At 43.7% G+C, this 15705-nt stretch overlaps 1 protein-coding gene and 1 pseudogene across 4 annotated transcripts in view; one reads left to right on the top strand and one right to left on the bottom strand.

Annotated features, from left to right (window-relative positions):
* The window catches only part of NUP160 (nucleoporin 160), a 73183-nt gene that overhangs the window by 3340 nt on the left and 54138 nt on the right, over positions 1-15705 (top strand). The window contains exons 3-7 of one of the 3 annotated variants that reach the window (XM_015114265.3): positions 8971-9181; positions 9504-9726; positions 11619-11697; positions 12244-12358; positions 13435-13593. In XM_015114265.3, coding sequence (XP_014969751.2) covers positions 8971-9181; positions 9504-9726; positions 11619-11697; positions 12244-12358; positions 13435-13593 — 787 coding nt within the window. The remainder of the gene's footprint in view (positions 1-8970; positions 9182-9503; positions 9727-11618; positions 11698-12243; positions 12359-13434; positions 13594-15705) is intronic. The other 2 variants (XM_015114266.3, XM_077962818.1) reach the window with 2 other exon arrangements.
* On the bottom strand, positions 5819-8480 carry LOC144334524 (protein yippee-like 5 pseudogene; annotated as a pseudogene). The gene is made up of 3 exons (XR_013404493.1): positions 8469-8480; positions 8098-8294; positions 5819-7787 (listed from the first exon to the last, which is right to left on the bottom strand). The product of XR_013404493.1 is annotated as a protein yippee-like 5 pseudogene (transcript).

The raw sequence follows: 15705 nt of genomic DNA on the forward strand, positions 1-15705 counted from the left end.
AGGAGAATAGCGTAAACCCGGGAGGCGGAGCTTGCAGTGAGCTGAGATCCGGCCACTGCACTCCAGTCTGGGCGACAGAGCGAGACTCCGTCTCAAAAAAAAAAAAAAAAAAAAAAGAAAGTAAAGGAGGCCAGGTGTGGTGGCTCACGCCTGTAATCCCAGTACTTTAGGAGGCCGAGGCAGGTGGATCACCTGAGGTCAGGAGTTTGAGAGGTCAGGAGTTTGAGACCAGCCTGACCAACATGGTGAAACCCTGTCTCTACTAAAAATACAAAATTAGCTGGGCGTGGTGGCACATGCCTGTAATCCCAGCTAATTGGGAGGCTGAGGCAGGAGAATAGCTTGAACCAAGGAGGTGGAGGGTGCAGTGAGCTGAGATTGCTCCATTGCACTCCAGCCTGGGCAACAAGAACGAAACTCCATCTCAAAAAAAAAGTAAATAAATAAAAGAATGGCTACTCCATAGACACAGTAGCCCCAAGGGCTGCTGGTTGCCCATTTTTATGGTTATTTCTTGAAGATATACTAAACAGGGATGGATTATTCATGCCTCCACTTTTTAAACCATACAGGGTAACTTCCTGATGTTGCCATGGCATTTGTAAACTGTCATGGCCTTGGTGGGAGTGTAGCAGTGAGGGCAACCATAGGTCACCCTTGTCACCATTTTGGTTTTGATGGGTTTTGGCTTGCTCCTTTATTGCATCCTGTTTTATCAGCAAGATCTTTATGACCTGTATTTTGTGCCGACCTCCTAATCTCATCCTGTGACTTAGAATGCCTTAACTGTCTGGGAATGCATCCCAGTAGGTTTCAGTCTCATGTTACCCAACTCCTATTCAAGATGGAGCTGTTCAGGTTCACATGCCTCTGACAGTTTGTCAGTTGATAAATGGAATAGGGAAAGGGGAACAGCGTAAGAGGGAAGAGGAATACCTGTGGCAGTTAATGTTTTATGTAGGGTGGTTGGGCAAAAGCCAGGGGTAAGTTGACATTTGAGCAGAAGAAAGGATACCTGGGGAATGAGTATTTCAGGTGGAGCCCTCCAAGAAAAAGGAATAGTAAGTGCAAAGAACCCTGAAGTAGGAGCTTGTTGTGTTCAAAGAGTGGAAAGGAGCCAGGAGTCTGCGGCTGAGTGAACGAAGGGTAGAATAATAAGAAAGAGATAGCTTAAGGCCAGATCAGGGCTTTGTTGGTTATTTTAAGCTTCAGCTTTTGCTCTGAGTAAGATGAGAAGAAGCTGTGGAAGATTTAAGTAAAGGATGACATGATCTAAGATCTGAGTTTCTAAAGGATTTCTTTGACTGCCGTCTTGAGAATAGAGTGTGGTGGGGGAAAGGGTGGGTGTGGGGAGACCAGTTAGGAGGCTGGTGCCACAATTCAGACATGGTGGCTTAGATCAGGGTGGTAGTGACAGAGGCAGTGAGAAATGTTCTGATTGTGGATATGTTTTCAAGGTGGATTTGTTAGAATTACTATTGCATTGGATGGGGGGTATACAGAAAGAAAAGAGTCAGAGGTGAACCCTAGATTTTTGGCTTGAGCAATTGGAAGTTAGGGAGATGTCATTAATTGAGATGGAAAAAAGTATAGGTGAAGCAGGTACTTTTGTTTGTTTTCTTCAGGTTCAGTGAGTGCAGGAGTTCTGTTTTGGACAGTTGTAATCTGAAATGCCTGTTAGATATCCAAGTGAGTGCTGAGATAGTAGTCAGGAGTTGAGTGAAGTTGGGCTGAAGATACAGATTGTGAAATTGTTGGCATTAGATGGTGCGTAAAGCTGTTCTACTGAATGAGATCACCTAGAAAGTGAGAATAAATTAGGATTTTTCACCTTCTGCACTTTTTTTTTTTTTTTTTTTTTTTTGAGACAGAGTCTTGCTGTCACCCAGGCTGGAGTGCTGTGGCCGGATCTCAGCTCACTGCAAGCTCCGCCTCCCGGGTTCCCGCCATTCTCCTGCCTCAGCCTCCCGAGTAGCTGGGACTACAGGCGCCCGCCACCTCGCCCGGCTAGTTTTTTGTATTTTTTAGTAGAGACGGGGTTTCACCGTGTTAGCCAGGATGGTCTCGATCTCCTGACCTCGTGATCCGCCCGTCTCAGCCTCCCAAAGTGCTGGGATTACAGGCTTGAGCCACCGCGCCCGGCCACCTTCTGCACTATTATTGTCAGCTAAGTCTTCATTGTGGGGGGCTGTCCTATATGTGATAGGTTGTTAAACAGCATTCCCGGCCTCTACCCTCTGCCTACCAATAGCACATCTATACGATCACTTCTACCCCAGTTACAATAACCAAAAATATCTCTAGATATTGCTTAATATCCTGGTGAGTGAGGAAGAATCGCCTCCAGTTGAGAGCCACTTGAGTAGAGCGGTCTGGGACTAAACCCTGGGGCACACCAACATTTAGAAAAATGAGGAACCAGCAAAGGAGCCCAAGAAGGAGTAAGTGAAGTAAGAGTTGAACAAAGAATGTGGTATCCCAGAAGCTAAGGGAAATATTTCAAGGAGGAGGAGAGTGAAAAACTGACAGTGTTGCATTTAAGCCAGGCAAGACGAAAAATGAAAACTGGCCTTTGGATCATGGAGGTCATTGGTGACCTGGTCAGGAATTGCTGCAGTAGTCCTACAAAAGCCTCAGTGGAGTGGGTTCAAGAGAGAAAGGGAGCAGAGGAATTGTGAGTATAGAACAGCCCTTTCAAGGTATATTGCTGTAAGGGAAGCAGAGAAATCACATGGTAGTTGGAGAGCAAGGGAGGAACATAGAGAAAATATACTAATATATCTATGTGCAGTTGGGAATGACCTAGTAGATGCAGTTGAGAGCAATCACTAGAGGAAAGGAATTTGGGAAACTGAGAAGGTGGAGTATTAGGATAATTGGATATTGTTTGTTCATTTGTTTGTTTGTTTTTTTAGAGTCAGAGTTTCACTCTGTCACCCAGGCTGGAGTACAGTAGCACAGTCATGGCATACTGCAGCCTGAACTCCTAGGCTCAATCGATCCTCCCATCTCAGCCTCCCAGGTGGCTAAGATTGCAGGTGGGCATCACCATGCCTGGCTAGTTTTTTTATTTTGTAAAGATAGAGTTTTGCTGTGTTGCCCAGGCTGATCTTGTACTCTTGGGCTGAAGAAATCCTCCTGTCTTGGCCTCCCAAAATGCTGGGATTGTAGGCATGAGCCACCATACCTGGCCCTGATACTGAAATCATTAACAATTATGGCAAGAGTAGTGTGGGAGAGAGTGACAGTGGGCCAAGAGCTAAAATCAACTGCAGTGAACATGGGTAGCAGGTGGTATCTGATTCCGTGAGCTTCAGAGCTGAGTGATTCGGGTAGCAGAGGAGGAACAGTGGCCTAGAATGCCAGTGGGGAACAAGGACATCTGTATGTTCTCCTTGAGGCCCCACTGCAAAGGGCATGGTAGAGAAAACTTGGGTCACTGTCCTCACGGGAGATTCAGGATCCAACTTTAACCATAAGGCAGGAAAGCGAAAGAATTATTCAGAGATGAAGTTGAGGATCCAGAAAATTGTGCTAATGTCATGAGTTACCAGAAGCAAAGTAGCTCTGGGAAATCATCAGCGCTGAAAAGGTACTTACATCCTTGGGAGTAGATAAGATGTGCCTTGGGAGAAAGTGTACAGTGAGAGAAGATGATCCAGGATCAAGGTTTGAGGAAATCTAGCATATAGGGGTCAGGTCAAGGAGAAGGAGAAGAAATGGACAGGAATGTGGGAGGAAAACTGGGAGAGAGTAGTATCATAGGATTCATGAGAAGAGACTGTTTAAAAAGGAAGGCGAGGTCAAGTATGTGGAATGCTGCTAAGAGATCAAGTAAGAGGGCCATGCGTGGTGGCTCACACCTGTAATCCCAGCACTTTGGGAGGCCGAGGCGGGTGGATCACTTGAGGTCAGGAGTTCAAGACCAGCCTGGCCAACATGATGAAACCCTGTCTCTACTAAAAATACAAAAATTAGCCGGGTGTGATGGCGGGCGCCTGTAATCCCAGCTACTCAGGAGGCTGAGGTCAGAGAATTGCTTGAACCCGGGAGGTGGAGGTTGCAGTGAGCCAAGATCGCACCACTGCACTTCAGCCTGGGCGACAGAGCGAGACTCAGTCTCAAAAAACAAACAAAAAACTCTTTTAGCTCTATGAAAAGAAGAGCCTGGATTTATTCATAACATAGATATTTTTTCTCCTCAGTTATGGTTAAGATAAGTCAACTGAATCAAAAGCAACCAAAATAGTTAGATATGTCAAAGATGACAGTTCTGGGAATAAAGGCTGAGTTTCAGTAAAAGGAGAATTTGTGGTGGGATACTTTTTGGGTAAGATTTCTCCTGTCATTAGTCAAGGGAACATTCACTGAAAAGGAAGGAAAAAAGGCCTGGTGTGATCCCTCACTTTTGGGAGGCTGAGGCAGGAAGATCACTTGAGCCCAGAAGTTCAAGACCAGTCTGGGCAACATAGTGGGGCCCTATATAAAACATTTGAAAAATAGCTGAACATGGTGATGCGAGCCCATAGTCCCAGCTACTTGGGAGGCTGAGGTAGGAGGATCACTTGGACCTTACCGGTAGGTGGAGGTTGTAATGAGTCGAGATGGTGTCACTACACTCCAGCATGGGTGACAGAGCAAGACCCTGTCTCAAAAAATGGAGGGAGAGGAAAAAAACTTTAGAAACTACTTGAAAAAAGGAAGTTAATTAAAATGAAGGGAATTTGAGATGATGAGATGCTTGGAAAAAGACATGGTCAGAATAATTTTTTTTTTTTTTTAACCAAATCTTACTTTGTCACCCAGGCTGGAGTGCAGTGGCACGATCTCAGCTCACTGCAAGCTCTGCCTCCTGGGTTCAAGCGGTTCTCCTGCCTCAGCCTCCCAAGTAGCTGGGACTATAGGTGCCCACCACCACGCCTGACTAATTTTATTTTTAGTAGAGACGGGGTTTCACTGTGTTAGCCAGGATGGTCTCGATCCCCTGACCTCGCGATCCACCCTCCTTAGCCTCCCAAAGTGCTGGGATTATAGGCCTGAGCCACCACGTCCGGCCTAGAATAATTTTAATAAAATATAAGAATATATTTACTCGAGAGGAGCAAATTCAATAAAACTAGGAGCTAGAAGTCAAGAAAAATAAACTAGCTGGGTGTGGTGGTTCACGTCTGTAATCACAGCACTTTGGGAGGCTGAGGCGGGAGGATCACTTGAGCCCAGAAGTTCAAGACCAGCCTGGGCAACACAGTGAGACCCCACCTCTAAAAAAATAAAAATTTAAAAAGAGGAAAAATAAAACTAATTGGTTAAATTTTTCATCTTGGTTTGTTCTGCAAGAAAGAGTTCATTTCATCATTCTAGGAAAGATGTGACCCCAGCAAGAAGTAGAGCCGCCTCTTTTGACAATCACTAAGTATCAGCTGGTGCTGCTGAGGAAGAGGTACTAAGGATAAACCTGCAGTAGATCAAAGAGGGTACTAGTTTAATCGTAGAGATGGAAGAGAAGGAGCAGGGTCAGGAAGAGGAAAGCAACAGGCTTTGACAGATCATACCTACTGAGTCAAGGACATAGACGAGGCCGGGCGCGGTGGCTCAAGCCTGTAATCCCAGCACTTTGGGAAGCCGAGACGGGCGGATCACGAGGTCAGGAGATCGAGACCATCCTGGCAAACACGGTGAAACCCCGTCTCTACTAAAAAACACAAAAAAACTAGCCGGGCGAGGTGGCGGGCGCCTGTAGTCCCAGCTACTCGGAAGGCTGAGGCAGGAGAATGGTGTAAACCCAGGAGGCGGAGCTTGCAGTGAGCTGAGATCTGGCCACTGCACTCCAGCCTGGGCGACAGAGCAAGACTCCGTCTCAAAAAAAAAAAAAAAAAAGGACATAGACGAGTAAATATGTACTAGTGATTGTTAAAGATAACAAATACTTAGAAATATCCTTGTTAAAGTAACACGACAGCTTCTGTGCTGAGTCAGGTAGACATTGGATGGAGGGTTAAATCTGAATTTAAAGTCAGACCTAATGGCCTTGGGCAAAATGCTTTATCTCCTCTGTTGCAACTTGAGTTTGAATAAAGTTTTTTTTTTTTTTGAGTTTGCGTGCATTTTATCAAAAGCACTTATTGAATGCTAGCTCTGTCCTAGGCACTTTGCTGGGTCTAAGGATATCCAAGTGTGTATGCACGTGCTTTCCCTAGAGGAACAGTATTAATATTTGGGCTGTAAGAATATAGGGGCTATCGCTACACTCACAGAACTTACCATCATTGTTAATAACAAGCTCCTTTTTTATTTTTTTTTCCAGTTACTACTTTATTTATATTACTATGCTTAAGTTACATGGAAAAAGACAGCAGTTCTGACCCATTTCAGAAAAAGTTTCCTATCAACACCAATTATGTAGTGACAAATAATTAGAAATGGTGACATCTTTGTGTCAAGACTGACAAGGAAGAATGGGCTCTAGTGCTACAGTTCATTTCTAGCAAGAAAATGGCACACTGGCCAGCACAAGCCATGCTAACACTGAGCCTTTAGCACTGGGCGCAGATTTGGAGCTCTTCTCTGATGCTAGCAAATCAAGTGAAATAACTGGGTTTTTTTTAAAAAAGTTTATTGGAAGGCCAAGGTGGGCGAATCACGAGGTCAGGAGATCGAGACCATCCTGGCTAACACGGTGAAACCCCGTCTCTACTAAAAATACAAAAAATTAGCCAGGTGTGGTGGCAGGCGCCTATAGTCCCAGCTACTCGGGAGGCTGAGGCAGGAGAATGGCGTCAACCCAGGAGGCAGAGCTTGCAGTAAGCTGACATCGTGCCACTGCACTCCAGCCTGGGCGAGAGAGTGAGACTCTGTCTCAAAAAAAAAAAAAAACAGTTTAAAATGAAGCCCGTGAATTTAAAAACTATACTTCTGACATATTTTCCTTTCAAAATTTCCACTTTTCCACTCTAATAGCTGAAATTTTTTTCGTAAATAGCCTACCATGTAGCTGCAGATAGACTTTTCTGCCTCAAGATGTAAACAGAGGGGAAAAAATTAACAGCATCCGCATAATATTCTCTATATACACTGCTACTGGATGGAAAATACATAACTTAAAAAAAAAAAGGTTCCATCTTAGATTCGCACAACCTCTTGTTCTGCCATTCATGACTCTGACTCTGACGCTAAGGTAACGGTGTATGTAAGTAGATTTTTGTTTTCAGCAAAGGAGACCTGAGAAAAGATGAATTTATCTCTTTTTCTTCAAGAGTTATCAGATAGTCTGTAATCCCAGCCCTTTGGGAGGCTGAGGCAGGTGGATCACTTGATCTTGATCACTAAGTTCAAGATCAGCCTGGCCAACTTGGTGAAACCCCATCTCTACTAAAAAAAATACAAAAATTAGCCAGGTGTGGTGGTGCATGCCTGTAGTCCCAGGTGCTCAGGAGGTTAAGGTGGGAGGATTGCCTGAGCCCAGGATTTCGAGGCTGTAGTGAGCTATGATTGTACCACTGCACCCCAGCCTGACAGAGTGAGACCTTGTCTCAAAAAAACAAAAAAACAAAAAACAGTTATCAGATCGTACATACTCCTCAGAGCCCTCAATCTTGAACTAGAGCACGTTCCAGGATCACATGGCCTTCCTTATAACGCTGGCTGTCTTCGGTGGCAAACTCATAGATCCATCCCAGTGTGCTATTACAGTTTTTCAGCTCACATCTCAAACCATGTGGTGGCCAGTGACCATGACCCAATCTTGAGCTTCATTGTACTGCAGGTTCACTACCTTGTTAAAAAGAAATACTCGGCCGGGCGTGGTGGCTCAAGCCTGTAATCCCAGCACTTTGGGAGGCCAAGACGGGCGGATCATGAGGTCAGGAGATCGAGGCCATCCTGGCTAACACGGTGAAACCCCGTCTCTACTAAAAAAAAAATACAAAAAACTAGCCGGGCGAGGTGGCGGGCGCCTGTGGTCCCAGCTACTCGGGAGGCTGAGGCAGGAGAATGGCGTAAACCCGGGAGGCGGAGCTTGCAGTGAGCTGGGATCGGGCCTCTGCACTCCAGCCTGGGCAACAGAGCGAGACTCCGTCTCAAAAAAAAAAAAAAAAAAATGCTCTGCCAGCGGCACCTGTGAACCACGTGGAGATGAATTCTGAGCAGTTGGTCAGGATTGTATCACAGTTTGCATAAGAAAATGGACAGGTACCACCAATATGATCAAGGAATATTCTGCCTATTTTTATGGCTGAAGTTCTAAAACCCCGTGCAGCGGTGAGATCTGTGGCTGCCAGTGGCGCCTTGCTCCTCAGCTGGAATTAATAAACAAGCTTTTGGGAAGGGTGGGGGAAAAGAAAAAAGCTCCTTTTGAGGAGTAATAATAAAAGTTAGAATAGCTTATCAGTATAGAAACTAACCCTGATATGTTCAATTTGCAAAGGTATTTTTATATTGTTAAAATATTTAAGTAATATTTTTGCACATACATGTAAGCACATGTATACAATTGCTATTTGTGTGTGTGTATGTGTGCACACACAGGCTATGCGTGTGTATGTGTGTGCACACGCATGCAATCGCAGGTTAACAAGTAATAGAAGCAAGACATAACCGCAATTATTAAGGTTAATTTTGTTCGATGCTGTAGTATATATGGAGGCCACATTCCACTACAAGCAATGGCCAGGGTATGGTGTTAATTTTTATTATAGTAGAGTTTAATTGCATAAAATATCGTCCTAAATAAATGACCTATCAAGTTTGGAAATGTCTCTATGTAACAGAATCACAGTGAAATTTGAATTTTGTAATGCTGTTTTTTATAAATTTACATAATGTGATTTGGAGTGCAAAAGTGTTCCAAATCTGTTTATCCAAAATTTTCAAATTTGGTGAATTCACTTGGACACTGTTCTTGTATACTTCAGTGCAACAGTCAGTGAGAAAGAAAAGCATAAACTTTTCAAACAAATGTCTCTTTTTCAACAGGAAGACCTCTGGAGATACATTGGAGCTGATGGAGGAGTCACTGGACATAAATCTGTTGAATAATGCCGTTCGCCTAAAATTCCAAAATTGCAGTGTTTTACCTGGAGGGGTTTATGTCTCTGAGACTCAGAATCATGTGATAATCTTGATGTTAACCAATCAAACAGTGCACAGGTTACTTTTACCACACCCCTCCCGGATGTATAGGAGTGTAAGTTGGCTAAGTGCAATATGTTTTATTTCCCAAATTACTCTGGGTGTCACAAATTTAGTGCTGGAGCGATATCTTTTGGAATTGAAGGAAATTTGGATTCTCATTATCCCTCACCAAGCATACTTTGATAGCTACCACTTAAAATGATCAGGCATACATTTTAAGTTGAGAATTAATTTTCATTAAAAAGAATGACTTTCTTCTTAAGCTTGACAGTTTACAGTTTTTTACTTTAAAAACTTTTTTAGCAATAGAGAGAAACTGAGCAAAATTCTGGTTATTTTGATTTAATAGATTCTTCTTTTTAATTACTCAACAGGAGTTGGTAGTTGAAAGTCAGATGCAGTCAATATTCACTGACATTGGAAAAGTTGATTTCACAGATCCTTGCAACTATCAATTAATTCCAGCAGTACCTGGAATATCTCCTAATTCCACCGCCTCAACAGCCTGGCTTAGCAGTGATGGGGAGGCCCTGTTTGCCTTACCATGTGCTTCTGGGGGAATCTTTGTTCTTAAGCTACCTCCTTATGACATACCTGGTAAGAATGGGAAATGAGCATGGATTTAAACAAGGAATGTTAATATTGAAACAGACCTTGAAAGTTCAACCTCGTCATCCAATGCAGGGATTGCATCTCTATTGCCCCGAAACTGGTCATTCATTATTGCTTGCCTAATGAGTCCCTAATGCTTTACTTTTATACAGTGGATAAGGAACTATAAAGCATATTGGAGCATGGAAAAACAAGTAGATAAGTATAAGACAGCCTATTCTAAATCCTATAGTAGAGATGAGTTGCCTAATTGTCTACCCTGAGATGGAGGTGTTATAACATTATAATTAAATTAATTGAAACAAAGACATTAAATACCCTGCACCAAATTGCCACTATGTCTTGCCTGGATTATTGTATTAGCTTTATATATATCTCCCCAGATCTGTCCTTAACCCTCTTCAGAAACTTCTCAGGTGGACTGATATATTTAAAACCCAAGGGCCGGACGCTGTGGCTCACACCTGTAATCCCAACACTCTGGGAGGCCAAGGCGGGCGGGTCACCTGAGGGAGTCTCTCTCTGTTGCCCAGGCTGGAGTACAGTGGCGCGATCTCAGCTCACTGCAACCTCTGCCTCCTGGGTTCAAGCGATTCTCCTGCCTCAGCCTCCTGAGCAGCTGGGATTACAGGCATTTGCCACCACGCCCAGCTAATTTTTGTATTTTTAGTAGAGACAGGGTTTCACCATGTTGGCCAGGCTGGTCTCGAACTCCTGACCTTGCGATCTGCCCACCTTGGCGTCCCAAAGTGTTGGGATTACCGGCGTGAGCTACCACACCTGGCCTCCTTCCTTTCTTTCGAGACAGTCTCACTATCACCCAGGCTGGAGTGCAATGGTGCCATCTTGGCTCACTGCAACCTCCACCTTGCAGGTTCAAGCGATTCTTGTGTCTCAGCCTCCTGAGTAGCTGGGATTACAGGTGCCCACCACCACGCCTGGCTAATTTTTGAATTTTTGTTAGAGACGGCATTTTGCCACATCGACTAGGTTGATCTCAAACCCCTGACCTCAAGTGATCCACCTGCCTCAGCCTCCCAAAGTGCTGGGATTACAGGCGTGAGCCACCGCACCTGGCCAACATGACCTAAGTTGGGTTTTAAATATATCATGTTATGCTGAATAAACCCAGAGTCCTTACAGTGGCCTAGAGTGACCCACTGCTGTCTCTCTACCTTCATCTGTTCACTCTTCCCCTCCTCTTCACCAGCCACATACCTTCTTGCAATTCCTTGAATATGCCGGGACACCCCTACTTCAAGGCATTCGTTTGGTATAGCCAGCTACTAGCTTGGCTCATTCCCGCAGCTCCTTTAGGTCTTTACTCAATGTCACCTCGTTGAGGCCTTCCCTGACCACCCTTTTCAAAATTGCGGTGTCCCTGCCTGCCCTCCCTATGTCTTGGCATTCTCTGTACTCCTTTTGTGTCTTATTTTTCTGACTTACTGCCATTCTACTTAATTTAACTGTCTCTGCTTCTCCCCTTCCCCTAAGGGAATATAAGTTCCATGAGGACAGGAGTTTTAAAATTTGTTTACTGCTATGTCACCACCATCTAGGACTGTGCCTGGCACAGGAAAGGTACCTAGGGATTGTTTTGGAAAGAATGAAGTGATTCTGCTGGGTGGCAATATGGGTTACTGTCTGTAAAAGGCAAAAATTTCCACGGGAAGTATAAAAATGCTATTTTTATGGATCTAATAATGATTCAAAATATTTTAGGTGTGATATATGTAGGAAAGTTACGTCCTAAAACTTTGTTAGTACAGAAATACAGAAGCCTGTTGCCTGTTATAAAGACCTTGTTCGTGGTTACATCATTCTTGCCTTTGGGTTTCTCAAAGTGTGTTCAAGAGGTGCCTTGGATATCATTGCAGGTATGGTGTCAGTTGTGGAGCTGAAACAGAGTTCAGTAATGCAACGATTGCTTACAGGCTGGATGCCAACAGCCATCAGGTGAGTGGTGTCTGGTAGGTAAATCAAAGGGCCCAAGAATTTAATCTTTTTGTACTGGTCGGCAGTTATTGTTTCCAGTCTTATTCCAAGGCAAACATTATACTGGAAAGGAGAACAGTCAGAATAAAATCAAATTCCATCTGAGGAAAGCCATACTCCCAAGTCCATTTCGTCTGCAATTGGATGCATTGACAGCATAAAGCAGCCTACTGTTTATATTCTCAGAATACCCAGTTCGGTGCTCTGCCCTGACTTACCCAAATCGAGTTTTGTGTAAAATTATCAGAAGTAGAAAGTTTTTGATGGTTAAAGGAAAACAATACAAAAGGAAACAGTCTTCCATTGTTATGTAGAGCCTTTTAAATTTTATTGTAGTAATTGGTGATAAACCAAATAGAAATGTAGTTGTCTTATACTAGCATATAAGCTCTTGGTCCTTCTGCTAAGAGTGTACATTTATAATTCTATTATATTTCTTGAATTGCAAATTCTAATGATGAGATACTTTGCAGCAGTAAAACTCTAAAACTGGGTCTTATGTTTTAGGGGTGACCAGTCGCCTTCAGATCGTCCCCTCAGTCTTGCTGTTCATTGTGTGGAGCATGATGCCTTCATCTTTGCTCTGTGTCAGGATCATAAACTACGAATGTGGTCTTACAAGGTAAGTGCTACATTTATAGTTGCTGTAAGTTAAAATAGCATTGTGAATCATGAGAATTGAAATAAATTTTGCTGTTTCTCTTAAAGATGATCAGATCAATTAGTTTGGAAATTATTGGTCACTTCCAGATTCAGACAGTTTCATTTAGCTTTATTTTGCATATATTTTCCTCCTTATTGTCTTTTTATTTGGAAAAATTATCAATCTTACAGGAACACTGAAAGAGTAGTACAAAGTATACATTTCACTATTTTTTCTTTTTTTAAAATTTTTATTTTTTGAGACAGTCTCACTTTGTCACCCAGGCTGGAGTACAGTGGCATGAATGCAGCTCACTGCAGCCTCCGCCTCCCGGGCTCAAGCTATTCGCCACCTCAGCTGCTCAAATAACTAGGACTACAGGCTCATGCTACCACAGCTGGCTAATTTTTGTATTTTTTGTAGAGACCGGGTTTTGCCATGTTACCCAGGCTGGATGTTTCATTTAAGAGCAACAAATATGTTTTAAAAATGTAAGTTGGTAAAATGGTTTTCAAGATTCATCTAAAAAAATACAGCTTATATTTTATATGAGTCTGATCTTATATTTCAGACTGAAGAGATGTTTTACATGTTAGCCTCCCGCCCCCCACCCTCCCCTGAAACAGTCTTGCTCTGTCACTCAGGCTGGAATGCAATGGCGCAATCTCACCTCACTGCAACCTCCGCCTCCGAGGTTCAAGTGATTCTCCTGCCTCAGCTTCCCAAGTAGCTGGGATAACAGGCATGCACCACTGCACCTGGCTAATTTTTGTATTTTTTAGTAGAGATGGGGTTTCACCATATTGGCCAGGCTGGTCTTGCACTCCTGACCTCAGGTTATCCACCCACCTAGGCCTCCCAAAGTGCCGGGATTACAGAAGTGAGCCACTGCGCCCGGCCCGTGTTAGCCCTTTTAAAACAAAAACCTGTAAGGTCTTTTAGCAGATAAACTAGATAGAGTGGTAGATATAATGAAAGGTCCATCCTTTCAAAAGGTACGTTCTTCTAGCCTGAATATCCCTTGAATATCACCTATTAACTGTTTTCCTGGACAGGAGCAAATGTGCCTGATGGTAGCTGACATGCTGGAATATGTCCCTGTGAAGAAAGACCTTCGGCTCACTGCTGGAACTGGACACAAATTACGGCTTGCTTATTCCCCTGCCATGGGACTCTACATAGGGATATACATGCATGCACCAAAACAAGGACAGGTATGAAACACATAAGACACATACCAAGTTATTCTGTGTGTACTGATGTGGAGAAATGGCTGTAGACTCAGTGAGTCTGTTCAAGCTCTTTTCACCGACCTAGATGTGTTTCTGAGGTGTTGGTTGGGTTTGTGCTACTGTGTGAATTAGAAGATCTTGAAGGAAGGGTCAGTATGAAAGGAAGTAGAGAGTTTAAAGTAATATGAAAGGAAAAGTTAACCAAAACTAAACAAGAAGAACAAATTAGGAAGTCTAGGTGAAAAACACAGAATTCCTGAAAGGATGTAGGTGTTAAGTCGTTATGGTTAAGTTAATTTTTCTAAATAAATTTGCTTAGCATCCAGACAGTAGCTGCTGTCTGTAGATGAGATATGTAGGATGTGAGGTAATAGTGTAATCATTTAATAAACAGCCATTTGTTGAGTATTCTGTGTTTGGTGCTGCGCCAGGCCCTTTATGGCCATTAATAATAGCAAACACTGGGATTGTGCTTACTCTGGGCTCATATGCTATATGCGTTTTATCCATTTAATCCTAATAACAGCTCAGTGAGGTAGCCTCTGTCTCCATTACTATGCAGGGGCTCTGATTCCCCCACTGAGTCCCCATGCTAGGTCACTTCCCTTCCCGGATGCCCTTCTCACTTCTGTTGGGCTCTCATAGCCCACTCCACACTGCTCCTCCAATGTGGATGTCCTCCTTACCCTGTTTGGGCCCTGAGACCACGAGACTGCCCCCATGCAGTGGACCTCCTCCTCCCCCAACCTGAGTTTCCACCCTGCACCAAGCTTTCTGTCCACGTGGAAGCCTTCTCAAACTGTTCCTGCTCCTCCCCCCGAAGTCAGGCAGTCCCAAATGTGGACACTCTTCTAGGCTCTTGCCTCATCACACCCGGCCATATCACCCCTGCACACATGCCCTTCCCACTCTATTAGTGTTCTCACTCCTGTGCTGGGACATGCCTGCACCGATGTTCCCTTCCGCCTGTTCAGAGTGAAGAACAACCCCCTTATGCCGAAGCCCAACCCCCTCAGGTCCCCGACCCTTACCTTCTGGCCAGCAAGGATATCTACCTTGCTCTAGGTACCTATTGGTTTTTGGACTGGATTGCTCAGGAACAGAATGGAAGGGAAGAGGAAGAGCTCATTCTTGCAATTTTTTCCTAATATTGTGGCCCAAAAGTATCATTCTATCAAGACATTTCTCTTGATTGCACATAATTGTTCTATTCTCTCTTCTGGAGGACAACCCTTGAACTGTTTGAACATACCTATCTATCTCCCCTAAGTATGCTCTTCTCTATGTAGGTTGTAGGTGGTAGGAGAATTGACCCTGCTCTAACTTCCTTAGTTCCTTCCGTTGTTACTCATGTAACATCCTGTTAATCAGTCTCCTCAACATGTTATTAGTTTGTCAAACTAAAATAGTGGTTCTCAAACTTTTGGTCTCGGGACCCTATTACACTCTTACCGAGAACTGCAAAGAGCTTTTGTTTATGTGGGTTATATCTGTGGATATTTACCTTATTAGAAATTAAAACTGACTGGATGTGGGTTGGCACATTTTATTATGCAATACCTAAATTACTGTTTTGGGGGGTAATCCCCGAGACCACCTTACCTCCATGTCCAGTAATATTCTGAAAGGACTCATAGGGCTCAGTACGTAGTTGTGCTGACAGCTAAGATGTATTACAGTGAAAAGGTACAAAGCAAAGTCAGTAAAGGGAAAAGGCACATGGAGTGAAGTCTGGGGCCAGACTCAATCGTCGAAGAGTCCTCTCCCAGTAGAGTCTCACAGGACGTGCTCAATTCTTCGAGCACTCAATTGTGATGACATGTGTAAAATGTTGTTTCCCAGGAAAGCTCGCTAGAGGCACAGTGCCCAAGATTGTTATTGGGGACTGGTCATATAGGGACCCTCTGCCTAGCATGTATCAAATTTCCAGTCTCCTGGAAGGAAAACAACAAATATTCTGCATAAACTGCATTGTTTGTGCAAACAGTCTAGGCACAGTAAACCATTCTTACCAGTTAGGGAACCATGGGAACACTGCCAACTTTGCAAGCAAGCCTTTCTTGTCCTTTCCTTTTTTTTTTTTTTTTTTTTTGA

Source organism: Macaca mulatta, chromosome 14 (assembly GCF_049350105.2).
Source record: "Macaca mulatta isolate MMU2019108-1 chromosome 14, T2T-MMU8v2.0, whole genome shotgun sequence".
NCBI lineage: Eukaryota > Metazoa > Chordata > Mammalia > Primates > Cercopithecidae > Macaca > Macaca mulatta.